The 27,871-nt window shown below is 37.1% G+C and overlaps 1 protein-coding gene across 1 annotated transcript in view; it reads right to left on the reverse strand.

The window, feature by feature from the left end:
* Positions 1-27,871, reverse strand: part of Zdhhc8 (zinc finger DHHC-type containing 8) — a 218,518-nt gene that overhangs the window by 75,475 nt on the left and 115,172 nt on the right. The window contains exon 2 of the mRNA XM_067784855.1: positions 61-179. Coding sequence (XP_067640956.1) covers positions 61-179 — 119 coding nt within the window. The remainder of the gene's footprint in view (positions 1-60; positions 180-27,871) is intronic.

The raw sequence follows: 27,871 nt of genomic DNA on the forward strand, positions 1-27,871 counted from the left end.
TATCAAATAAAGGACTGACGAGTTAATGGAATTTTAATGTTATTAGGAGCTATAAAAAACCTTTTGGTATGACACCGGGATCCATAAATGTCGCTAACGAGAAATTGGCCAAAACGAAAAATGTGATAACACCCTGATATGCCGGTACCCATGGATGGCTTTTCAAATAGTATTGGCAGCTGAAATGAAGCAAGAAAGATAAACAGACATTAGTTTAAATTTAACCAATAAATACTATCACATCAAATTATCTAAATAACAAGTAAGGAAGGCTAAGTTCGGGTGTAACCGAACATTACATACTCAGTTGAGAGCTATGGAGACAAAATAAGGAAAATCACCATGTAGGAAAATGAACCTGTAACCCTGGAATGTGGTTGTATGACATGTGTATCAAATGGAAGGTATTAAAGAGTATTTTAAGAGAGAGTAGGCCATAGTTCTATGGATGGACGCCGTTTAGGGATATCGCCATAAAGGTGGACCAGGGCTGACTCTAGAATCTGGGTATCAAATGAAAGGTGATAATGAGTATTTTGAAAAGGAGTGGCCTCCGTGGTGTGATGGTAACGTGCTCCGCCTATCACACCGTATGCCCTGGGTTCAACTCCCGGGCAAAGCAACATCAAAATTTTAGAAATAAGATTTTTCAATTAGAAGAAAATTTTTCTAAGCGGGGTCGCCCCTCGGCAGTGTCTGGCAAGCGCTCCGATTGTATTTCTGCCATGAAAAGCTCTCAGTGAAAACTCATCTGCCTTGCAGATGCCGTTCGGAGTCGGCATAAAACATGTAGGTCCCGTCCGGCCAATTTGTAGGGAAAAATCAAGAGGAGCACGACGCAAATTGGAAGAGAAGCTCGGCCTTAGATCTCTTCGGAGGTTATCGCGCCTTACATTTATTTTTTATTTTTATTTAATGAGTATTTTAAAAGGGAATGGGCTTTAGTTCTATAGGTGAACGCCTTTTCGAGAAATCGCCATAAAGGTGGACCAGGGGTGACTCTAGAATATGTTTGTACGATATGGGTATCAAATGAAAGCTGTTAATGAGTATTTTGAAAAGGAGTGATCCTTAGTTCCCTAGGTGGACGCCGTTTCGAGATATCGCCATAAAGGTGGACCAGGGGTGTCTCTAGTTGTACGATATGGGAATCAAATGAAAGGTGTTACTGAGCATTTTAAGAGGGAGTGGGCATTAGGTCTATAGGTGGACGCCTTTTCGAAATGTCGCCATTAGGGTGGGCCAGGGGTGACTCTAGAATGTGTTTGTACGATATGGGTATCAAATGAAAGCTGTTAATGAGTATTTTGAAAAGGAGTGATCCTTAGTTCCCTAGGTGGACGCCGTTTCGAGATATCGCCATAAAGGTGGACCAGGGGTGTCTCTAGTTGTACGATATGGGTATCAAATGAAAGCTGTTAATGAGTATTTTGAAAAGGAGTGATCCTTAGTTCTATAGGTGGACTCCTTTTCGAGATCTCGCCATAAAGGTGGACCAAGGGTGACTCTATAATGTTTGTACGATATGGGTATCAAACGAAAGGTGTTACTGAGCATTTTAAGAGGGAGTGGGCATGAGGTTAATAGGTGGACGCCTTTTCGAAATATCGTCATTAGGGTAGGCCAGGGGTGACTCTAGAATGTGTTTGTACGATATGGGTATCAAACGAAAGGTGTTACTGAGCATTTTAAGAGGGAGTGGTTATTAGGTCTATAGGTGGACGCCTTTTCGAGATATCGCCATTAGGGTGGGCCAGGGGTGACTCTAGAATATTTATACGATATGGGTATCAAACGAAAGGTGTTACTGAGCATTTTAAGAGGGAGTGGGCATTAGGTCTATAGGTGGACGCCTTTTCGAGATATCGCCATTAGGGGGGGCCAGGGGTGACTCTGGAAAGTGTTTGTACGATATGGGTATCAAATGAAAGGTGGTAATGAGTATTTTAATAGGGAGTAATCCTTAGTTTTATAGGTTGACGCCTTTTCGAGATATCGCCATAAAGGTGGACCAAGGGTGACTCTAGAATGTTTGTACGATATGGGTATCAAACGAAAGGTGTTACTGAGCATTTTAAGAGGGAGTGGGTATTAGGTCTATAGGTGGACGCCTTTTCGAGATATCGCCATTAGGGTGGGCCAGGGATGACTCTAGAGTGTTTGTACGATATGGGTATCAAACGAAAGGTGTTACTGAGCATTTTAAGAGGGAGTGTGCATTAGGTCTATAGGTGGACGCCTTTTCGAGATATCGCCATTAGGGTGGGCCAGGGTGAGTCTAGAATGTGTTTGTAGGATATGGGTATCAAATGAAAGGTGGTAATGATTATTTTAAAAGGGAGTAATCCTTAGTTCTACAGGTGGACGCCTTTTCGAGATATCGCCATAAAGGTCGACCAAGGGTGACTCTAGAATGTTTGTACGATATGGGTATCAAACGAAAGGTGTTACTGAGCATTTTAAGAGGGAGTGGGCATTAGGTCTATAGGTGGACGCCTTTTCGAGATATCGCCATTAGGGTGGGCCAGGGGTGACTCTAGAATGTTTGTACGATATGGGTATCAAACCAAAGGTGTTACTGAGCATTTTAAGAGGGAGTGGCCATTAGGTCTATAGGTGGACGCCTTTTCGAGATATCGCCATTAGGGTGGGCCAGGGGTGACTCTAGAATCTTTGTACGATATGGGTATCAAACGAAAGGTGTTACTGAGCATTTTAAGAGGGAGTGGACATTAGGTCTATAGGTGAACGCCTTTTCGAGATATCGCCATTAGGGTGGGCCAGGGGTGACTCTAGAATGTTTGTACGATATGGGTATCAAACGAAAGGTGTTACTGAGCATTTTAAGAGGGAGTGGGCATTAGGTCTATAGGTGCACGCCTTTTCGAGATATCGCCATTAGGGTGGCCCAGGGGTGACTCTAGAATGTGTTTGTACGATATGGATATCAAATTAAAGGTATTAACGAGGGTTTTAAAAGCGAGTGGCCCTTAGATGTATATGTGAAGGCGTTCTCGCGATATCGACCAAAATGTGGACCAGGTGATCCAGAAAATCATCTGTCGGGTACTGCTAATTTATTTATATATGCAATACCACTAACAATATTCCTGCCAAGATTCCAAGGGCTGTTGATTTCGCCTTGTAGAACTTTTTCATTTTCTTCTACTTAATGTGGTAGGTGTCACACCCATTTTACAAAGTTTTTTCCAAAGTTATATTTTGCGTCAAAAAACCAATCCAGTTACCATGTTTCATCCCTTTTTTCGTATTTGGTATAGAATTATGGCATTTTTTTCATTTTTCATAATTTTCGATATCGATAAAGTGGGCGTGGTTATGGTCGGATTTAGGTCATTTTTTATACCAAGATAAAGTGAGTTCAGATAAGTACGTGGGCTAAGTTTAGTAAAGATATATCGGTTTTTGCTCAAGTTATTGTGTTAACGGCCGAGCGGAAGGACAGACGGTGGATTGTGTATAAAAACTGGGCGTGGCTTCCACCGATTTCCCGCATTTTTACAGAGAACAGTTACCGTCATAGAGTCTATGCCCCTACCGAATTTGAGAAGGATTGGTAAATTTCTGTTCGACTTATGGCATTAAAAGTATTCTAGACAAACTAAATGAAAATGGGCGGAGCCACGCCCATTTTGAAATTTTCTTTTATTTTTGTATTTTGTCTCACCATATCATTACTGGAGTTGAATTTTGACTTAATTTACTTATATACAGTAAAGATATTAAATTTTTTGTTAAAATTTGAATTAAAAAAAATTTTTTTTAAAAAGTGGGCGTGTTCTTCATCCAATTTTGCTAATTTTTATTTAGCACATATATAGTAATAGTAGTAGGCGGTGCCACGCCCATTGTCCAAAATCTTACTAATTTTCTATTCTGCGTCATAACGTCAACCCATCTACCAAGTTTCATCGCTTTAACCGCCTTTGGCAATGAATTATCGCATTTTTTCGGTTTTTCGAAATTTTCGATATCGAAAAAGTGGGCGTGGTTATAGTCCGATATCGTTCATTTTAAATAGCGATCTGAGATGAGTGCTCAGGAACCTACATACCAAATTTCATCAAGATACCTCAAAATTTACTCAAGTTATCGTGTTAACGGACGGACGGACGGACGGACGGACGGACATGGCTCAATCAAATTTTTTTTCGATCCTGATTATTTTGATATATGGAAGTCTATATCTATCTCGATTCCTTTATATATGTACAACCAACCGTTATCCAATCAAACTTAATATACTCTGTGAGCTCTGCTCAACTGAGTATAAAAAGGAAATGTGATGGGGAAGAAGTAAAAGGCAGAATAAGGAAATCCTTTCAATGATACACTTTATGTGGCGCATAAATTTTGTTGAAGAAAATTTAAAGTATGATATAGTACATAACTAAAATTTATTATCCATGTATATTTGTATATACAGTACCGATTTGGAAAATAGCACTGGAATTCAATTTTAATAATTTCGATTTCAGAGATATCGTACAAGCATAAAAGGAGTTTCCTCATTTTTCGGAGCTAACCTCCAAAACATAGTAGATATTGGCTTTCAAAGTTCAAAAAATGGGCCCTTCATAATATATTTTCTTTATTATACCTTTCATGAACATGAAACGGTATATTAACTTTGGCCCGATGTTTGTAACGTTGAGAAATATAGAAGATAGACTCACCGTTAAGTATACCGAATTGATCAGGGCGACGAACTGGGTTGATATAGCCATGTCCGTCTGTTCGTCTGTCCGTCTGTCTGTTTGAACGCGAACTAGTCCCTCAAATTTTGAGATATCTCAATGAAATTTGGCACAAGGATGTATTTTTGTATTATATTAGACATTTGTCGGATCCGATAGGATCAGACCACTATAACATATATCTCCCATACAACCGATCGTTCAGATAAGACGATTTTGGTCATTCCTGCCGCAATTTAGAAAGTATAAACGTGAAACTCGGTGATATATATTTTAATATATCATAGAAGATATCCTGAAAAAATCACTTGGATCGGAGGTATATATAGCATATATCCCATACAACCGATCGTTCAGATAGAAAGATTTTTGGCAATTTCTCCCTTAACTTGGAAAGTATAAACGTGAAACTCGGTGATATATATTTTAATAGCTAGAAGCTTCAAATTTCACCAAATGCTTACGTGTATAGCATATATTGTTGTCTGAAAAAATCATTGAGATCGGTGGTATACATAGTATATATCCCATACCACAGATAGTTCAGATAGAAAGATTTTTGGCAATTTCTCCCTTAATTTCCAATATAAAAACGTTAAACTTGGTGATATTTATTCTAATACTAGAAGACCCGGCAGACGTTGTCCTGCCCTAAATTTGGCCAATCTGCATACATTTTAATAAGCTTTTTCCGTCTAAATCTGCCCCCCCCCCCTCTTCACTTCTTCCTAATCCTTTTATTCACTACTCCCTCCGTCTTTTTCGCTTCATCTATCTCCATCTTCGTCTCATTCTATCTCTTTCTCAATATCCTTCTCTCTTTTCTCTTCACTCAATTTCTTCTCATTCTTCTGCATCCCTTATTGCGTGTCCCAGAAGGTGGTATGTATTTTATTCCAGTCCCAGTCCCATTCCGAGTCTCAGTCCCAGTCATAGTCCTAATCCCAGTCCCAGTCCGTCTCTGGATAATATATTACTCTGTACTAAAGCACTCATCAACAGCTTTCATTTGATATCCATATTGTATAAACACATTCTAGGGGTACCCGAGTCCACGTTTTGGCCTATATCTCGAGACCCTAGTCACCCAGGGGTATGAAAATTACCCTCTAATAATGCACTCATCAACAGCTTTCATTTGATATCCACATTCTATAAACACATTCTAGGGGTACCCGGGTCCACGTTTTGGCCTATATCTCGAGACCCTAGTCACCCAGGGGTATGAAAATTACCCTCTACTAAAGCACTCATCAACAGCTTTCATTTGATATCCATATTCTATACACACATTCTAGGGGTACCCGGGACCACGTTTTGGCTTATATCTCGAGACCCTAGTCACCCAGGGGTATGAAAATTACCCTCTACTAAAGCACTCATCAACAGCTTTCATTTGATATCCATATTCTATAAACACACTCTAGGGGTACCCGGGTCCACGTTTTGGCCTATATCTCGAGACCCTAGTCACCCAGGGGTATGAAAATTACCCTCTACTAAAGCACTTATCAAAAGCTTTCATTTGATATCCATATTCTATAATCACACTCTAGGGGTACCGGGGTCCACGTTTTGGCCTGTATCTCGAGACCCTAGTCACCTATCCTATATTTCAAGTTAGATCAAACTACACACGGGGTGCAAAACAAATTCAAAATCGGTTCAGTAGTTTAGGAGTCCATTGGCCTCAATTGTGTGACACGTGTTTTTTATATATTAAGAAGAAGAAGATATCAATGAGAATTCCTGAAAAAAACACTTTGATCGGAGCTATATATATTATAAAATAATTTAAAAAAAATTTTCAAGTTAAACGGTTTTATTGAAAATAATACTTACATTAGGTAATAATATTACTAAAAGCTAGGTAGGTTCTAGGTGCTAATCATCACACTCCTCATCAATCTAGGGCGTTGATCAGAAAAATAAATAAAAGCGTTGGGCGCGTGAAATTTCTAAAAACGTGAGGCGTAGCATAGCCTGATCAAGGTTCAGTTGGTTGTTGTTGTAGCGATAAGGACACTCCCCGAAGGTCTTGGGGAGTGTTATCGATGTTGATGACCGGATGCAGATCCGGTAAGTTCCGGTACCAAGCTCGACCATCTCGGGAACGATTTGTTATGACCACATGAGACCTTCTTGGCCGTAACGCCCTCACACCCCCTATATCCATGAGGAGTTCGGGTCGCCAGAGCCTCGACTGTTATTGGAACAGGATTCGCCACGGATAGGTGAGGTTGACAATTGGGTTTAGAGAAGCTATATATTGCGCTGGCAACCTGAAAGGGTTGTGCTACACAACCCCTTGAATCTGGTATTTTAGTCGCCTCTTACGACAGGCATACCTAACGCGGGTATATTCTGACGCCCTAACCCGCTGGTGGGAAGGTTCAGTTGTTCAGTCTTACTTATACCTATATGAAAATATCGATTTTTTTGAATATATCTATCCTTGCGTCACCTAGCGGCGATTTTTTTCATAGGTCGGTTTCTATTCATGTATGTATTGTAACGAATTTGCTGCAAATCCTGTTATTTGCAACCTTCTGCTAAGTTCGTATCGCTAAACTGTTGAATAAATAACTCCAATATTGAATACTGGAAAAATGGCCTTTATTAAAGTACTTCACAATAACACTTATACTTTGCTACTCGCTGGCTTAATAACCGAACTGATTGATAACTCAAATTAAACTCTACTATTGGCCGCCAGATCGCGTGCTTAATCAATAACTCATTGATTGCTCAACTCAAACTGAATCCCTTCTTACTCGCCTGCCCCGCTTTTATAGTTTACGCTGCATACTTCTAGGCTCTTCCATTTCCAGAACTTACCAACTATATTCGTGCGTGTATAGTTCTCATATAGTTCCTACTTGTTTACAATTGTCTATTTTTTAGCGCTTCTCAGATGTACATATGTGAGTTTGTAGTTTACAGTCTCCCGCACACACATAAGCGTATAAGTAAATTCATCTGTGTGTGACATCTCATCTCTCGCTGCCTTGTATGTAAATGTAGCTCGTCGGAATGTGTACATATGTGTAGACGCAATTATTGATTCGTTTATGTAGATACATAATGATTGAATTATTGATGTGAATTCACGTCACTGCTTAGCATCGGCCTGGAGATGGCAGCACTCCTTAGTTTTGCTAATATTCGTAACAGTATTATGTGTTTCAAATATGAGCCAAATCGGACCACAAATACGATTTTTTGAAATATTTCGATTGATGCGCCACCTATCGGAGTTTTTTTTTCATTATTGCATTGTCATCGGGTTCTGAACTACATTCCCAGTTTCAAGCTTGTAGCTCATCACGAAGTTACTTCAATTTCAATTGAAAAATTCTGTTCGCTAAACAGCGTCAACTAAATAGAACCGTTTAAGAAATTTCATTTAGATTCGCTTTACTAAAATCCACAATTTAAGGACCTAACCTCAAACAAAAGCTCGATATAAAGCAATTTTTTTCGTTTTTTGAAGTCAGGGCCGAAGCGCGACTGTCAGTCTAATTCTGAGAGCGGATTGGAATGTATTCCGTCTAATACGCGAATTCGGAAGGCATACTGCCAGGGCCGGGTATTCCAATGCACCGCTAATAGAGTTGGCCTAACAGGTACCGGATTGATTCTAGCATCAAAAACGCTCGATTGCAAGTAATTTTTTCTGCTTTTTTGAGGTTAGGGCCGAATACCGACCCGTTCGGCCAATTATGATAGCAGAATCTTGAGCGGATTGAGCGCGTCAACGTGCATAGAAATACATATGTCACATTATGAAAGTAGTAAACACACCTCGCGGGCCTTAAATCAATTGTACAGGGCGACGTAGATTTTACGCTGAAGGTGTTGGAGGGTTGCGGGTTCTAAAAATAAATTTGTAAACCGTTAAAGTGTCGCCGAGCGAACTTAAGCAATGAGCACGGTTCATTTGATGAGACCCTAATCTAAGAGCCATGGCTCTATTCGGGCGGAGGTTTCTGGATCAATCGCGCATCGTTTCGGCGTATAATACGCTAATTCGGAAGGCATATTGTCAGGTCCGAGTTAGCAGTAAAAACATTTCTTCCCGCCGGGTCTAAAAAATATATTTCCTGTCATGCTACAAATGTCGCGGAGAAAAAACGTAGAATGACTGAAGACAAGACTGTATCATGTGCTTCACTTTAGGACGGCTAATGTCGCGTTCCTACCAAAGGGTACCCTGAAGAATCCAGGGTCATTAGCCTGCCATATATCCGCACTTGAGAGACTATTGAATGTGCATATTAAGTCGAGATTTTTCCGGGGCTTCAACAATGCGAACATCAAAGCAGGTTAGAAAAAAAATTCCTTTCAATCAGGGACCCAAGCAGCTTTTCCTATTATAATAAAATTCGTAAGTCCGAAAATAAAAGTTAAATCTGGTATCTTATCTTTAAGGACAGATTAAAAGTATAGAAAAGGTGGGGTAAGAGATATAGAGGGAGTCGAAGTGGGAGTGGGATGAGTGAGTGTGAATACGAGTGAAAGTTGAAAAGTAGGACTGGGAGAGGTTGTGGCAGTGGGAGTGGGAATGGGTTTGGTAGTGAGATAGAGCTAAATTTAAAAAGGGATGGATAAGAATAAGACGAAAAATGGAAGATAGCGTAAAAGAGAATGGAATTGAGAGTATCAAGGGGAAATTAGTCTCACTTGTTAAATGTAGGCCAACCATTTTTCTGGCAGAACAAAGTCTGACGAGCACTCTAGTAAGAAAATAAGCTTATCGAAGCAATAAGTGGTTGAACTCACACTATATTCTCTTACTAAATAAATTATTTTGTTCGAAAAGGAATTCGTTGTTTTGCATGTAATTTTGAAAGTTTTCGGAACCCAACAATCTTGAAGTGATTCCAATCAAATTCGTATGGATAAATCATGTCCTCCAGAATTTGCAAATATATCTAATTTATTAACAGATTTTTGGGTTCTACTTGAGAAACCCCCATTTCCAGTCGAATGGTTAGAGGTTTCTGTTTCTGGTCCAATTCAACTGACCTTATTTAATCTTACAGGTCATTAAATTTTGAAGACATTTTTCTGAGCAAATGCAGGTAATAGAAATACAAAAAAAAGTTTAGAAAGTGAACATTGAAAACTTGTCAACATAACGTACTTCCTTGTTTAGTATTTGAACTTCGCCAAGCGACTGTTCATACTGCTCGTCATCCGTTCATAGTTACAAACGCTCGGTAGGTGAACTCACTATCGACTGTCAAATGTACAAAAAGGGGCAAAATTGTACTTTATTTTAAATGAATATGAACTCAGGCATAGCCATACATACATACATACATCAAGCGTATCGTGTATGTGCTTTTGATTTCTATTTCCTTATAGAAATACAAGCCAAAACATTCGAAAGGAAAATTGTCCCATATAATTTTAGTCGATAATGGATGAAAAGTGCCTACTCGTATGTACAGTTGTGTAAAGTTAATGAGAAACGAAATTTTCTACATTTAATAAATCAATATAAACAACAATCGTGGTATGGAGGTGCTCGAGTCGCGGCTCGGAAGGAGGACCGGTATAATCTATATTTCAAATCAAATTTGGTTTGGTCATATATGTAGTTATGTAGTACAAAAATAGAGATATCGAAGAATGCCAACAAATGTTGGCAAATAAAGTTTTGATGTCAAATTTACCATACCAGTGAGCAACTTGCGTTTACTTGCAGTTTTAATTGATATGACAGGTTTGCTAGCAAAATTTAGATATCTCTTAGCACCGAATACCGACAAAAGTGAGTACATACAATATATTTTTCTAATCTTAATATATAAAAAAACAAGTGTCACAACATTTTTGGCCGCGATGGACTCCTAAACTACTGAACCGATTTTGAATTTGTTTTGCACCCCGTGTGTAGTTTGATCTAACTTGAGAGATAGGATAGGTTATATCTAAGTTTATAGTCGCAATATTATTTTATTGCAATTTTTTTTATTTGTTTATACGTAATAATAAAATCTTACGTATACGCAGAGGCACTCATATTTTCATGTGGTGCGGATATACTTCCGTGTAATTGCTTGGTGTTTAATTAAACACCCTGCTTATCAATAAAAAATATCAAGTATAGCACATCACCAGGCCCGCCGAGAAGGCTTTCTAAAGAAAGAGATAGAATGAGACGAAGATGGAGATAGATGAAGCGAAAAAGACGGAGGGAGGAGTGAATAAAATAATTAGGAAAAAGTGAAGAGGGGGGGAGGGCAGAGTCAGACGGAAAAAGCTTATTAAAATGTATGCAGAAAGGAGAAATTTAGGGCAGGACAACGCATCTCAAAAATTTAGGGATTGTTTGCGTTCAAACAGACCGGCATGGATAAATCATTTCAGCTCGTCATCCCGAACATTTTGGTGTACTTATTGGTGGATCTATCTCGTCTTTATAAGGACTTACAATTTTGAGCTTCGTGACAAACTTAATATGCTATTTCATTTTCATGAAAGATACAATTATGTGCTACCTTGTTTATAATTAAGTTCACGCAAGTGCATTTTATATAACTAGGTGATAGTAGGTTCACTTTACAACATATCGGCATAAGGGCCTTTATGTTGCATTAATACATAGCGCATACAAGACGGTTAGGTTTGATAATTATACTCAGTGTGCTTTGCATCCGTCCGCCTGTTCATTAGCATGATAATTTGAGTAAATATTGAGATATGTTCACCAAATTTGGTACACGAGCTTATCTGGACCCAGAATAGATTGGTATTGAAAATGAGCGAAATCGGATGATAACCACTCCCACTTTATATATATATAACATTTTGGAAACACAAAAAATTATTATTTAGTACATAATACACCTAGAATGTTGAAATTTGACGTGTGGACTGATATTGAGACTCTTGATAAAAATTGAAAAAAAATTTTTAAATGGGCGTTGCACCGCCCACTTGTGATAAAATCAATTTTACAAATATTATTAATCATAAACCAAAAACCGTTAAACCTATTGTAACAAAATTCGGCAGAGGTTGCACTTGCTATAAGGAATGATTTGAAGAAAAATTAACGAAATCGGTTAAGGACCACCCCCACTTTAATATAAAAGATTTTTAAAAGGGTCGCGGACGAATCAAATAAGCTATATCGTTGCAAAAAAGAGCTTTATATCAATGGTATTTCATTTCACAAGTGGATTTTTAACAATAAATAGGAAAAACTCCAAATTTATAAAATGGGCGTGGCACCGCCCCTTTTATGACTAAGCAATTTTCTATGTTTCGGGAAAAATTAACGGATCATAATAAAATTGGGTACACAGATTTTCCCTATAGCTGGAAATATTTCTAGAAAAAATGGACGAGATCGGTTAAAGAGAGATTTGTATCAATAGAATTTTACTTTCTAAATTGAATTATAACATTAAATTGGAAAACACTCAAATTTTTGAAAATGGGCGTGGCACCGCCCCTTTTATGACTAAGCAATTTTCTATGTTTCGAGAGCCATAACTCGAAGAAAAATTAACGGACCGTAATAAAATTGGGTACACAGATTTTCCCTACAGTAGAAAATATTATTATTATTATTATTTATTTATCTAAAAGTACATTAAGACTTGGAGTCTTTCCATTGCACATATTCACGATGTTACCCTGCAAAAATTGCGAGTACTTCATGCATGCAATTAACATTGCGATGTCCTAGGAATGGACCATATACTCCAGCTCCGCATTACGTAATCCATGGAGTACCCACAGTCCAATAAACATCGTGTAGTGATTACAATCGTTAAAAACGAGCAATGATCGGCTTACAATATGTTCGTGTAGAAACATGAGTTGGTCCATTGCTGCATTACAGTGGAGTATAATGGTAAGTACTCCAATGGACCACATGATCCAACAATTTTTGCAGGGTAATTACAATTTTTCTTCTTAAATTTAAGCTTAAGCTAACATTTGTTTTAGACAATACGACACAGGCGTGGTAGGTAGGTAGTGTTTGAAGAGATCTGTTACTGCCGTTTTGAAGCATCCATATGACTTAATGCATTTTATTGGAATATGTAGAGAATTCCACAATTTCACAGCACTAACAAAGAATAATCTAGAAGCCTCTACTGTGTTATGCCTGGGGACTACGATGTTGTGAGTTTGCGAAGATTGTACAAATTTTAGTTTCTCATAAAGATATCTAGGTTGTTGAAATTTAATTATTTTATATAAATACAAAACATTTCTAGTAAAAATGGACGGGATCGGTTAAAGACCACGGCAACTTAGGTATAAAACAAGTTAAAAGGGTCGTAAACTAGAATAATAAGCTATAACTTAGCAAAAAATAGTTTTGAATCAATGATATTTCACTTATCAAGTTTTATTGTGAGAGGAAATGGGGAGACATTTTTTTTTTAACGGGCGGTGCCACGTGTTATGTAGAAAAGTAATTTATCTGAAAGTAGTAGTAGTAGTAGTAGTGATTTATTCATTTTCTCTCAACTAGTAATTACAAAAGTAAAGCAAAATGAATTAAAACTATAAATATATAAAAATAAATAAAGATTCCAAACAATAACAATAAATGTTGTGTGTCTTCGTATCACTTATAACTAAACAACTCATTTAGGAAAATTCGTTGACAATAAGTTTCTACACTTAAGGTAATTTCTTATATAAACAAAGAGTGAGTTATAGTTATAACCCTTAAGGATATTTACCACCTTCTGCAGATCTAAAACTTTCTCACCAAAACAATTAAACCATATGTCTTTATATATAGGGCATATCCCAATGAAGTGATGGGTGTCTTCAGCTACACATAAATTGCACATAGAACAGTTTTTGGAAAAAAACGTTTTAAAAACATCGAGCATTAAGATTTAGCAAGCCACCCTTTGTTCGGAAAATCAGACTTATGGCGTACGCAGAATACTCATCGTTAAAATAGGTAGAGTACATAGGAAGCAAGTCGGAGTAAAGATCATGTGAGGACTGAAAAGAACTATCGGCATAGTCTGCAAAATCTTTTTGAATTAATTTCTCTAGTAAAATTGGTATGCTCATATTAAGCGATGCGGAAGAAAAGTCAGACAGAGGCACCATGTCGACACTTTCATAAACGTTTCTCCACTTTTTGACACAGTACGACCCCTGTCTCACTGTCTCCTCTGCTACAACTCGGGGCAGTCTATTTGCTGCCAAGTTTAAACAGCGCGCAATATAAATCAGTGAATGCGTAAGGTGTGACTGAATAGCGACGATAAACCTGATTCTGAAATGAAATGTGCAATTGAAGCTCACGCTGAGTATATAATGTTTGGTTACACCCGAGCTTAGACACCTTTACTTGTTTTTATATCAATACAAACTACATATAGAATATTTTTTCTTGTTCAGACTAAAGTTTCGAAAGAAAAGGCTGGATTTCAGTCTAACATTTTTTGTATATTGCAGGTATTCACGTATAAAAGCATGTAGTGGTAGGGTGCTTTCATTTAGGTATCTTTAGATGGCCTAATTTAATGCTAATTTAATATGGATTAGTCAAATTTTACACTTACATTACACTTGTTTTTTTTTTACATAGAGAGAGTTGGGCTAAATTAAGTAAAAACAAGTAAGGAAGGCTAAGTTCGGGTGTAACCGAACATTACATACTCAGTTGAGAGCTATGGAGACAAAATAAGGAAAATCACCATGTACGAAAATGAACCTAGGGTAACCCTGGAATGTGGTTGTATGACATGTGTATCAAATGGAAGGTATTAAAGAGTATTTTAAGAGAGAGTAGGCCATAGTTCTATGGATGGACGCCATTTAGGGATATCGCCATAAAGGTGGACCAGGGCTGACTCTAGAATTTGTTTGTAAGATATGGGTATCAAATGAAAGGTGTTACTGGGCATTTTAAGAGGGAGCGGGCCTTAGGTCTATCGGTGGACGCCTTTTCGAGATATCGCCATTAAGGTGGGCCAGGGGTGACTCTAGAATGTGTTTGTACGATATGGGTATCAAATGAAAGGTGGTAATGAGTATTTTAAAAGGGAATGGGCTTTAGTTCTATAGGTGAACGCCTTTTCGAGAAATCGCCATAAAAGTGGACCAGGGGTGACTCTAGAATATGTTTGTACGATATGGGTATCAAATGAAAGGTGTTAATAAGTATTTTCAAAGGGAGTGGTCCTTAGTTCCATAGGTGGACGCCGTTTCGAGATATCGCCATAAAGGTGGACCAGGGGTGACTCCAGAGTGTGTTTGTACGATATGGGAATCAAATGAAAGGTGTTACTTAGCATTTTAAGAGGGAGTGGGCATTAGGTCTATAGGTGGACGCCTTTTCGAGATGTCGCCATTAGGGTGGGCCAGGGGTGACTCTAGAATGTTTGTACGTTATGAGTATCAAACGAAAGGTGTTACTGAGCATTTTAAAAGGGAGTGGGCATTAGGTCTATAGGTGGACGCCTTTTCGAAATATCGCCATTAGGGTGGGCCAGGGGTGACTCTAGAATGTGTTTTTACGATATGGGTATCAAATGAAAGGTGGTAATGAGTATTTTAAAAGGGAGTAATCCTTAGTTCTATAGGTGGAAGCCTTTTCGAGATATCGCCATAAAGGTGGACCAGGGGTGACTCTAGAATGTTTGTACAATATGGGTATCAAACGAAAGGTGTTACTGAGCATTTTAAGAGGGAGTGGGCATTAGGTCTATGGGTGGACGCCTGTTCGAGATATCGCCATTAGGGTGGGCCAGGGGTGACTCTAGAATGTGTTTGTACGATATGGGTATCAAACGAAAGGTGTTACTGAGCATTTTAAGATGGAGTGGGCATTAGGTCTATTGGTGGACGCCTTTTCGAGATATCGCCATTAGGGTGGGCCAGGGGTGACTCTAGAATGTTTGTACGATATGGGTATCAAACGAAAGGTGTTACTGAGCATTCTAAGAGGGAGTGGGCATTAGGTCTATAGGTGGACGCCTTTTCGAGATATCGCCATTAGGGTGGGCCAGGGGTGACTCTAGAATGTTTGTACGATATGGGTATCAAACGAAAGGTGTTACTGAGCATTTTAAGTGGGAGTAGGCATTAGGTCTATAGGTGGACACCTTTTCGAGATATCGCCATTAGGGTGGGCCAGGGGTGACTCTAGAATGTTTGTACGATATGGGTATCAAACGAAAGGTGTTACTGAGCATTTTAGGAGGGAGTGGGCATTAGGTCTATAGGTGGACGCCTTTTCGAGATATCGCCATTAGGGTGGGCCAGGGGTGACTCTAGAATGTTTGTACGATATGGGTATCAAACGAAAGGTGTTACTGAGCATTTTAAGAGGGAGTGGGCATTAGGTCTATAGGTGGACGCCTTTTTGAGATATCGCCATTAGGGTGGGCCAGGGGTGACTCTAGAATGTTTGTACGATATGGGTAAATAACGAAAGGTGTTACTGAGCATTTTAAGAGGGAGTGGGCATTAGGTCTATAGGTGGACGCCTTTTCGAGATATCGCCATTAGGGTGGGCCAGGGGTGACTCTAGAATGTGTTTGTACGATATGGATATCAAATTAAAGGTATTAATGAGGGTTTTAAAAGCGAGTGGCCCTTAGATGTATATGTGAAGGCGTTTTCGCGATATCGACCAAAATGTGGACCAGGTGATCCAGAAAATCATCTGTCGGGTACTGCTAATTTATTTATATATGCAATACCACTAACAGTATTCCTGCCAAGATTCCAAACGCTGTTGATTTCGCCTTGTAGAACTTTTTCATTTTCTTCTACTTAATATGGTAGGTGTCACACCCATTTTACAAAGTTTTTTCCAAAGTTATATTTTGCGTCAATAAACTAATCCAATTACCATGTTTCATCCCTTTTTTCGTATTTGGTATAGAATTATGGCATTTTTTTCATTTTTCGTAATTTTCGATATCGATAAAGTGGGCGTGGTTATGGTCGGATTTCGGCCATTTTTTATACCAAGATAAAGTGAGTTCAGATAAGTACGTGGACTAAGTTTAGTAAAGATATATCGGTTTTTGCTCGAGTTATTGTGTTAACGGCCGAGAGGAAGGCCAGACGGTGGACTGTGTATAAAAACTGGGCGTGGCTTCCACCGATTTCGCCCATTTTCACAGAAAACAGTTACCGTCATAGAATCTATGCCCCTACCAAATTTAAGAAGGATTGGTAAATTTTTGGTCGACTTATGGCATTAAAAGTATTCTAGACAAACTAAATGAAAATGGGCGGAGCCACGCCCACTTTGAAATTTTCTTTTATTTTTGTATTTTGTTGCATCATATCATTACTGGAGTTGAATTTTGACTTAATTTACTTATATACAGTAAAGATGTTACATTTTTTGTTAAAATTTGAATTTAAAAAAAAAAATTTTAAAAAGTGGGCGTGTTCTTCATCCAATTTTGCTAATTTTTATTTAGCACATATATAGTAATAGTAGTAACGTTCCTGCCAAATTTCATCAAGATATCTTCAACGACTGCCAAATTACAGCTTGCAAAACTTTTAAATTACCTTCTTGTAACAATGGGCGGTGCCACGCCCATTGTCCAAAATCTTACTAATTTCCTATTCTGCGTCATAACGTCAACCCATCTACCAAGTTTCATCGCTTTATCCGCCTTTGGCAATGAATTATCGCATTTTTTCGGTTTTTCGAAATTTTCGATATCGAAAAAATGGGCGTGGTTATAGTCCGATATCGTTCATTTTAAATAACGATCTGAGATGAGTGCCCAGGAATCTACATACCAAATTTCATCAAGATACCTCAAAATTTACTCAAGTTATCGTGTTAACGGACGGACGGACGGTCATGGCTCAATCAAATTTTTTTTCGATACTGATGATTTTGATATATGGAAGTCTATATCTATCTCGATTCCTTTATACCTGTACAACCAACCGTTATCCAATCAAAGTTAATATACTCTGTGAGCTCTGCTCAACTGAGTATAACAAGTGTAATAAATTTAACTAGCCCGTATTTAATTAGCATAGTGTAATTAAATACGACAAAGGCTTCAGATGAATTGATGGAATTAAATTAATAATAAAGCGGAGCTAGACAAAAATGTGTCTTATACATGGGAGGCAAGTTCGACTAAATTCATTGGTACTTATATCTGCTATACTTTAACCGCATTCGAATACTTCACCATTTGGGAACGCATAGAACGCAGGTCAAATTAGAGCAAAATCATTTCACGTAAAATTTCAACACATTTATACCTTTCATGAAAATGAAATGGTATATTAATTTTATCACGAATCTCAAAATTGTAAGCCCTTGAAGGAAATGAGATAGACCCACCAATAAGTATACCGAAATGATCTGGCTGTCCGTCTGTCTATTTTATGCAAACTAGTCCCTTAATTTTTCAGATATCTTAATAAAATTTGGTGAGTGGGTATATTTAGGTGTCCGATTATACATTTGTCGGAAGCGGCCGGATCGGACCTCTATATGATATGATATATCCCAACAAACATTTAGGTTAGAAAACGATTAGAAGACTTATCGAATTCTAATGTATTTCTCTAAGGTAGAAGGTTAGAGGACGATTTGCGAAACTGTCGCGAATTATAGCGTTCTTGACAAATAGGGGACTTCGTTCTCGATATCGAGAAAAGGGTTAGAATTCTTATCGAATTTCTAATGAGTTTCTAATCAGAATTGTGAAGGGATGCGTAATTAAGTTCAATTATTTCAAATCAGCGAAATGTTCATTGTTTCATTATACCGAATACTTTTATTTGATTATAAGCTTATGTATTAAGAATGAACATATTTCAAAGGCTTTTTCTGTTATAATAAATTAAAACGTACTTAAAGATTGAGCTCAGCGTTGGTTTTAGGTATGAATAAGAAAGCGCTTTCTTCATGCCATTCAAATAGCACTTCAGTAATCTGCTCGCTTTCCTTTTTTAACTTTTTTTTTGATTCATTTTCACTTACTAGTATTTATTGTTATAAATAAAAAGGCTTATTTCGCAACTTATAATATTTCCACACAACTTTTCACTATTTTTATTTTGTTTGTATAACACTAAGGATGAGTGATCATGTCGTGCAAATAATCGATAACTGTGACAATAATCATAACATCGCATTTCTAGTGTTATTCGAATCGTTTCACCGTCGAAGTCTAACCTAGTTCTCTCACCTAGTTTTCGATTCGAAATGCATTAGAGAACTACATTAGAATTCTAATGTAATGCTGAGTCCTCCATACAACCGATTTTTCAGAAAATAGGCGTTTTGTAACATATATTCCTCAATTTATCAAATTGAAGCTTCAAACTTCACCATATGCTTTCGTATATTGTACATATTGTTGTCTGAAAAAATAAATAAGACCAGTCTTATATATAGCTTATATCCAATACAACCGATTGTTCAGATAAGAAAATTTTCGTAACTTCTGCCCCATTTTAACAGCTAGAAGCTTCAAATTTCACTAAATGCTTTCGTATATAGCAAATATTGTTGTATGAAAAATTCGAAGAGATCGGTTGTATATATAGGATATGCCCCCTACAGCCGATCGTTCAGATAAGAAACTTTTCGCAATTTCTACACCATTTTAACAGGTATGAGCTTCCAGTTTCACTAAATGCTTACGTATATAACATATATTGTTGTCTGAAAGAATCATAGAGATGGGTGGTATATATATTATATTCCCCAAATCAACTGTCATTTCTAGCCCCTTTTTAACGGCTAGAAGCTTAAAATTTCATCAAATACTTACGGTTACGTCATATATTGTTGAAATAAGTGATTCATGGTTATAGTTTTTTCATGCAGACCACAAAAAACATGAAACTTTGTATCCTCTCATAAAGTACCTACCCATTTTTTGTTTTATATTTATCTTAAAAATCGCTTTGGTACATCTGTTCACTATATATTTCTTATCTTATACAGCCGATTATTTGGATATTACGAATGGGATAAAATTATTGCTCAGCCCCATTCATGAAAGGTATGAAAACTTCGGCACTGCCGAAGACAGTCCCGTCCTTACTTGTTTTGTATTTACTATAAATTCTTGCATCGTTTTTGAATGCTTTTGGAATTTTAAATAACTACACACGCACATAAACGAAATCATCAAACGGAAGGAATACATGATAAATATTGACAGCGTCAATTTGATGAGCTATTGTCACATAAAATTATTTAAAAATTCCTAAAACGAATATAAATATATGAAAATCAACTTGAATTTGTGTTAATTAAGTTTTAAAGGCGGCCTTCGTGGTGTGATGGTAGCGTGCTCCGCCTACCACACCGTATGCCCTGGGTTCACACCCCGGGCAAAGCAACATCAACATTTTAGGAATAAGGTTTTTCAATTAGAAGAAAATTTGTCTAAGCGGGGTCGCCCCTCGACAGTGTTTGGCAAGCGCTCCGGGTGTATTTCTGCCATGAAAAGCTCTCAGTGGAAACTCATCTGCTCCGCAGATGCCGTTTGGAGTCGGCATAAAACATGTAGGTCCAGTCCGGCCAATTTGTAGGGAAAATCAAGAGGAGCACGACGCAAATTGGAACAAAAGCTCGGCCTTAGACCTCTTCGGAGGTTATCGCGCCTTACATTTATTTATTTAAGTTTTAAAGGAAACATGTAGCTTTTCACCGCTATTCTAACAGCGCAGAAAATATGCTAACAAATTTCATTATCAGCTGCTAATTGAAAAGGTGACAATACAATAACAATTACTAGCAAAAGTTATTATGTACATATGCAAATATATTACCACCAATTCACACACAACAAAAATCAGATGAAAAGTGAATTATTCAAATTTTATGCCAACTACAAACACATTCTTGAGTTCAAGTTCAAAAAAAACAAGCAACGTTTGGGCGCTCGTAAATTTTAAAGATAATTCGCGCACGCTTAGCACTTTGGCACCAAACGTTTTGTAGCCCAAATTAAGAGATATATGGACTATACCCTAAATCCATGTGCAGCAGCGAGCAGAAAAGTAGCAGTGATAATATTTCGCCAAATAACTCTTTTTTCGATACTTTAAGAAAAAATTTCAATGAAAATTTTATTCAAGTTTCTCAATTTCACAATTGCATACACATTTATTTTTTTTTAAAACAAAAACGAATTTGAATATTTTACTTTATTTTTATTTTTGATTTCCATTTGTCCTAAGTTTGCTTTTATATTGCCCAAAAACTTAAAAAAAAAAATAATTATGACCGACAAGGCTATACCTTGTAAGTGTTTTTATCTTGACTGAAACAATGCAAAACAATTTTAAAAACTTTTTCGAAGAAATTGGAAAAGTCGAGAAGTTTTAATGAAAACTTCGAAGATTTTATTTGTAGTTCTCTAAATTATCTAAGTTATAGGTCTCTCAAAATTCGAATAGATTTAAAAAAAAAAAATTTCCGAAGGGTGTTTCAGATTTTGTTCCATATAAAAAAAAACAAAAGATATTCCACTTTGTATGGAAAAAAATGTGAAACGCCCTTTGGAAAAAAATAAGTTATATTTTGTTAGCCTAAAATTGATTGGGCTACAAAACTGCATACTCAAAAAAATTCAGAGAGCTTCAAATAAAAAGTTCCAAATTTTCCCGAATTTTTGATATTTTTTCAAATGTTTTTGAGATTGGTTTGCATTGTTTCAATTACAAAAATCATTGAAGTTGTCAGTTCGTACAGTTTAGTTAGGAGTCGCATGTATCTAAATATTGCGGAAAATCGTACGGATCGGATTCTGAGAACTCTGACATTGTAACACAAGATGAGAAATTCTCCTACGTAGCTCATGGGCCAAGATAATAAGAAAACAAGTAAGGAAGACTAAGTTCGGGTGTAACCGAATATTACATACTCAGTTGAGAGCTATGGAGACAAAATAAGGGAAAATCACCATGTAGGAAAATGAACCTAGGGTAACCCTGGAATGTGTTTGTATGACATGTGTATCAAATGGAAGGTATTAAAGAGTATTTTAAGAGGGAGTGGCCATAGATCTATAGGTGGACACCTTTTCGAGATATCGCCATAAAGGTGGACCAGGGGTGACTCTAGAATTTGTTTGTACGATATGAGTATCAAATGAAAGGTGTTAATGAGCATTTTAAAAGGGAGTGGGCCTTAGTTCCATGGGTGGACGCCTTTTCGAGATATCGATATAAAGGTGGACCAGAGGTGACTCTAGAATTTGTTTGTACGATATGGGTATCAAACGAAAGGTGATAATGAGCATTTTAAAAGGGAGTGGGCCTTAGTTCTATAGGTGGACGCCTTTTCGAGATATCGCCATAAAGGTGGACCAGGGGTGACCCTATAATGTGTTTGTACAATATGGGTGTCAAATTAAAGATATTAATACGAATTTTAAAAGGGAGTGGTGGGAGTTGTATATGTGAAGGCGTTTTCGAGATATCGACCAAAATGTGAACCAGGGTGACCCAGAACATTATCTGTCGGGTACCGCTAATTTATTTATATATGTAATACCACGAACAGTATTCCTGCCATGATTCCAAGGGCTTTTGATTTCGCCCTGCAGAACTTTTTCATTTTATTCTACTTAATATGGTAGTTGTCACACCCATTTTACAAAGTTTTTTTCTAAAGTTATATTTTGCGTCAATAAACCAATCCAATTACCATGTTTCATCCCTTTTTTCGTATTTGGTATAGAATTATGGCATTCTTTTCATTTTTCATAATTTTCGATATCGAAAAATTGGGCGTGGTCATAGTCGGATTTCGGCCATTTTTTATACCAAAACAAAGTGCGTTCAGATAATTATGTGAACTGAGTTTAGTAAAGATATATCGATTTTTGCTCAAGTTATCGTGTTAACGGCCGAGCGGAAGGACAGACGGTCGACCCTGTATAAAAACTGGGCGTGGCTTTAACCGATTTCGCCCTTTTTTACAGAAAACAGTTATCGTCCTAGGATGTAAGCCCCTACCAAATTTCACAAGGATTGGTAAATTTTTGTTCGACTTATGGCATTAAATGTATCCTAGACAAATCAAATGAAAAAGGGCGGAGCCACACCCATTTTGAAATTTTCTTTTATTTTTGTATTTTGTTGCACCATATCATTACTGGAGTTGAATGTTGACATAATTTACTTATATACTGTAAAGATATTAAATTTTTTGTAAAAATTTCACTTAAAAAAAAAATTTTTTAAATTGGGTGTGGTCTTTCTCCTATTTTGCTAATTTTTATTAAGCATACATATAGTTATAGGAGTAACGTTCCTGCCAAATTTCATCATGATATCTTCAACGACTGCCAAATTACAGCTTGCAAAACTTCGAAATTACCTTCTTTTAAAATTGGACGGTGCCACGCCCATTGTCCAAAATTTTACTTATTTTCTATTCTGCGTCACAAGTTCAACTCACCTACCAAGTTTCATCGCTTTATCCGTCTTTGGTAATGAATTATCGATTTTCGATTTTTCGAAATTTTCGATATCGAAAAAGTGGGCGTGGTTATAATCCGATATCGTTCATTTTAAATAGCGATCTGAGATGAGTGCCCAAGAACCAACATACCAAATTTCGTCAAGATACCTCAAAATTGACTCAAGTTATCGTGTTAACGGGCGGACGGACGGACATGACTCAATCAAATTTTTTTTCGATACTGATGATTTTGATATATATATCTATCTCGATTCCTTTATACCTGTACAACCAACCGTTATCCAATCAAAGTTAATATACTATGTGAGCTCTGCTCAACTGAGTATATTGATATGACATTTGGAATCTTTCCATCGATTTTTTATAACTTCCAGGAAAGCTAGGGGATTGAAATTTCAAACTGAACTCAAAGGCCAAAGGGGCTGTAATTCCAATCACAAAAAGATTCGCAAGGAGCGCATGGATTTAGATATTTACCACAGCAAAGATCCTGGGTTTTAGGCCCGATAAAAGCAACAACAAAATCTTTAGAAGACAATTTTTCAATCAGAACAAAGATTTTATAAGCGGGGTAGCTGCTCGGCAGTGGTTTGGCCGAAAATTTGTAGAAAAAATTACAAAGAAACACGACGCAAATTGGAAGAGAAGCTCGGCTAAATCTCTTCGGAAGTATATCGGTATGTTTTTATTGGCGGAAGTTCAATTTTACCATCCAAAGATAAGCACATTTTTTTAACCGTAACGTCACCCGATATTTTCTAAAATTTGACCGCGGCAAATTTTTTTGTTTCACGGATAAATTACGGCAATTTCCCCAATAGGTACTTGTTTTCAATGTAAAAGTTGTCTTGCCAACTTCAGAGAGGTCTTTTCATGATAGAAATACACTCGGACTGCTTGCCAAACACTGCGACCCCGATTAGAAGAATTTTTCTCCAATTGAACAAGTTTTTTTCTAAAGTTTTGGAGGTAGCTTTTTTCGGGGCGGAATCCAGGATATTCGGATTTAATGGTGGAGCACGCTACCATTACACCACAGGGGTAGCCGTTGGAAACATTGCTATAGCAAATAAAAGCTACGTACCGTGAACCACTTTTTTCGTTTATTTTGTTTTGTTGTGACAGTTGTTGATTTGCTATTCAAGGTTAAACAATAAAATTATGGTTTTTGTTGTTGCGTATTTGCCATTACGTAGCACATGCATAGACGTATGTTGTAAAAGATATGCCACTCAAGTTTGCAATGCAATGATACTAGACCATTTGCACAAAATCCTAAACTCCCTTAGGGTGTTTATGAAAAATATTCTCAAATAGGGCGTTTTCGAACGGACAGCCGAGATAGGATGATATTCCACTCAGTCATCGATATGCTAAGGCAGAAATGCACTGATGGGTATCGATCTATGCTAAGATTAATAAAACTAATATACTTATTACAGTTATTTTCTATAGGAGTGACCAAAATAACATTTCCTGAAAATTTGCGAAAGAAAATGATTTAGATTTAGCTCACTGGAGATACCTAAAAACTTAACTTAACTTTCTCCTAAACTTTAACGGCCCATATTACTTACTAGACATCATTATAACCAGATTGAGTTATTATGTATCCATGGCTTTCGGGTAGTAATAGCAAAATATTTCAACCCTGGGTGGACAGTCAAGTTCCCCTATTGGTATATATCGAGTAGTGATGTTTCATGAATGCAAGGGTTAAATAAAGAGTTTGCAAGATACAATTTTTTATCATATCGCACTACATAGCATGGAGTGATCAAAAAAGGCAGGTCAAATAAAATATCAATTCCAATGCACCACCCCCTTCGACGAACACAGTGCCTATATAACGAAAGTGAGTGGCAGAGCTGCTTTTTATTACAGCTCTTCAGAAAGTTCGCCTTAACAATGCCGTTAGCAATAAGCTGAGAAGTGGCACAAGCACAAACTACATCACCTTCTTCTTAGCTCAGATGCTTGCAAGTTTGTCTGATTGTTGGGTGGGCGTAGCATGCGCTTTAAAGATTGTTGACACCATGTCTAGCAGTTTGTTCGGGCAAACAATTTCATTTTGCTGGCAAAAACATCGTCAATTAAAGACAAAATGCCACACAGAAATTGTAGCAGACGCAGTAGCAGTCACTGCAAGTAAAATTAACATAGCAAAAACAATAGCGTTAAAAAATTACTGACATCAGACGTAGCAGCAAAATGCCACAAAACATGTGTATACTGTGAATGACATTATACACTTGCGAGTAAGAAAATAGTAGTAAAATTTATTTACAAATTCTATAACAATTTTTTTTTTCTTCTTAGTTACATTGATTAAAGAAACAACTTGAATTGAATTGTAAAACGAAACCTACGTCAAGCAAACACCCTCTCGAAAAAATTCGAAAATTGGAGAAGTATTTAAAAATCTTCATACAAATTTTGAAAATTGTATTTATGATTAAATGATATTCCTTTCTTCAGTTCAAATCGGTTTCGGTATTGGATTTAGTTTTGGTGCCTGTTTCAGTCTGATTTTAGTTTCCGGTAACGTCGCGGAAAAAAGTTTTGCAAACACTCAGGGTGTATTTCTTCCATTGTAAGCTTCTCAGTGAAAATTCATCGGCCCTTCCGCGTACGTTTAGACTCCGGCTACAGTTCAGGCTGCAGTTTCGGTACCCGTTGCAGGCCCGCGTTCGGTTCCAACGTCGGTGCTCGTTCCGATTTTGGTTCTGAGTGCCGGTTTCTGCTTACGTTTGGTTCCGGTTTCAGTCCGGACTCGGTTCCGGTTCAGTACCACGTTTTCGGTTCCACTTTTTGTTACGGTTTCGGGTTTTGTTCACTTTCAGTTCCGCTTCCTCTCCTCTCCTCTCCGCTCCTCTCCTCTCCTCTCCTCTCCTCTCCTCTCCTCTGCTCACCACTCTTCTCCTCTCCTCTGCTCTCTTCTCCTCTGCTCTCCTCTCCTGACCTCTCCTCTCTTTTCCCCTCCCCTCCTCTCATTTTCTTTATACTAATTTTCTTTCTACTTGTTCCTTTCTCCTTAATTTGGTGTCTGATTGCGCTCATATCAACTCAACGGTGGACACTGTTCAAACAATTTTGAATACTCTGGACTTTTTCACAACTGGAAAGAGATATCCCTTCACAAGTGTTTTCAAAATTTGAACAAATTAGAAAACTACGGAGCAATAGCAAAAGGCATATTGGGAATGTCGTCAAAAATAGAAGTTGTGCAAGGAAATATCTTCAATAATATCGAGTTAGTTCAGCATTATAATGAAGTTAGGAAATTTTGATTTTCCTTTTGCCTCCTACGTGTTTCGGTGGTTTCGCATCTTCTTCTTCAGGGAGTCTAGTTAAGGAAAATTAAAATTTTTTCTTATAACTACCGCCCGTAAAGCACCAACTCAGTATTGTTGAATATGAAATATGAAAATTATCTTAGATGTTAGATGTATACATGAAAGCAATAGACAAAAAGACAGGTGAGATTACATAAACACAATGAGAAGGATATTTTCATATTAGAAATCAGGTAAAACTGAATATGAAAAAAAATTTATTATAGCCATTATGTAACATTTTTGTGCATATTTATTTTATTGCACTGTACATGCACATCTGTTAGAAAAAAACATAACCATATACATAGGTATGCATCTAATTGCTTTTGCTGATGTTAAGAGTCAATTGATGGGTTGACAAACTGACTGGCAGCGTTAAGAACAGGCTAACCATCAGACGTTGGAAGTACGCTCACTACAAAAACCTGTACATTCATAATATAGCCTTAAAAATAAAAGTGGGTCATCAACTTCTTATTTTAGCTTGCAGGCTGGATGAGTGACAAGAAATCTCTTGCCGAGTATGGAAAAATATGCCGATACTTGATAATGAATAGGGGAATGTAATGGATTTATAAAAAAAAACAAATATGACCAAAACTACTTACACAGAGATGATTTAGAATACGGGAAATCTAATGTGACGGGTGGACATTTTGTGTAGTTATTACTTTAAATTTAAACTAAATTTTATTTAGGCAGTGATTTAAGAAGTGTTGAAGTGTATTTACAACTAACTAATGCATTTTACAACAAACAAGTAAAGTTGTCTAAGTTCGAGTGTAACCGAACATTATATACTCAGCGTGAGCTTCAATTGTACATTTCATTTCAGATAAATTACTTTTCTACATAACACGTGGCACCGTCTGTTTAAAAAAATGTCTCCCCATTTCCTCTTACAATAAAACTTGATAAGTGAAATATCATTGATTCAAAACTATTTTCTAGTCTACGTCCCTTTTAAACTTGTTTTATATCTAAGTTGCAGTGGTCTTTAACCGATCCCGTCCATTTTTACTAGAAATATATTTTGCTATAAAGAAAATATGTGTACACAATTTCGTTACGATATGTTAATTTTTCTTCGAGCTATGGTTCCCGAAACATAGAAAATTGCTTAGTCATAAAAGGGGCGGTGCCACCCCATTTTCAAAAATTTTAGTGTTTTCCAATTTAATGTTATAATTCAATTTAGAAAGTAAAATTCTATTGATACAAAGCTCTTTTTTGCTAAGATATAGCTTATTATTTTCGTCCACGACCATTTTAAAAATTTTTTATATAAAAGTGGGCGTGATCTTTAACCGATCTCGTCCATTTTTTCTAGAAATTTTTCCTGCTATAAGGAAAATATGTGTAACCAATTT

This window comes from Eurosta solidaginis, chromosome 4 (assembly GCF_040869045.1).
Source record: "Eurosta solidaginis isolate ZX-2024a chromosome 4, ASM4086904v1, whole genome shotgun sequence".
Lineage (NCBI taxonomy): Eukaryota > Metazoa > Arthropoda > Insecta > Diptera > Tephritidae > Eurosta > Eurosta solidaginis.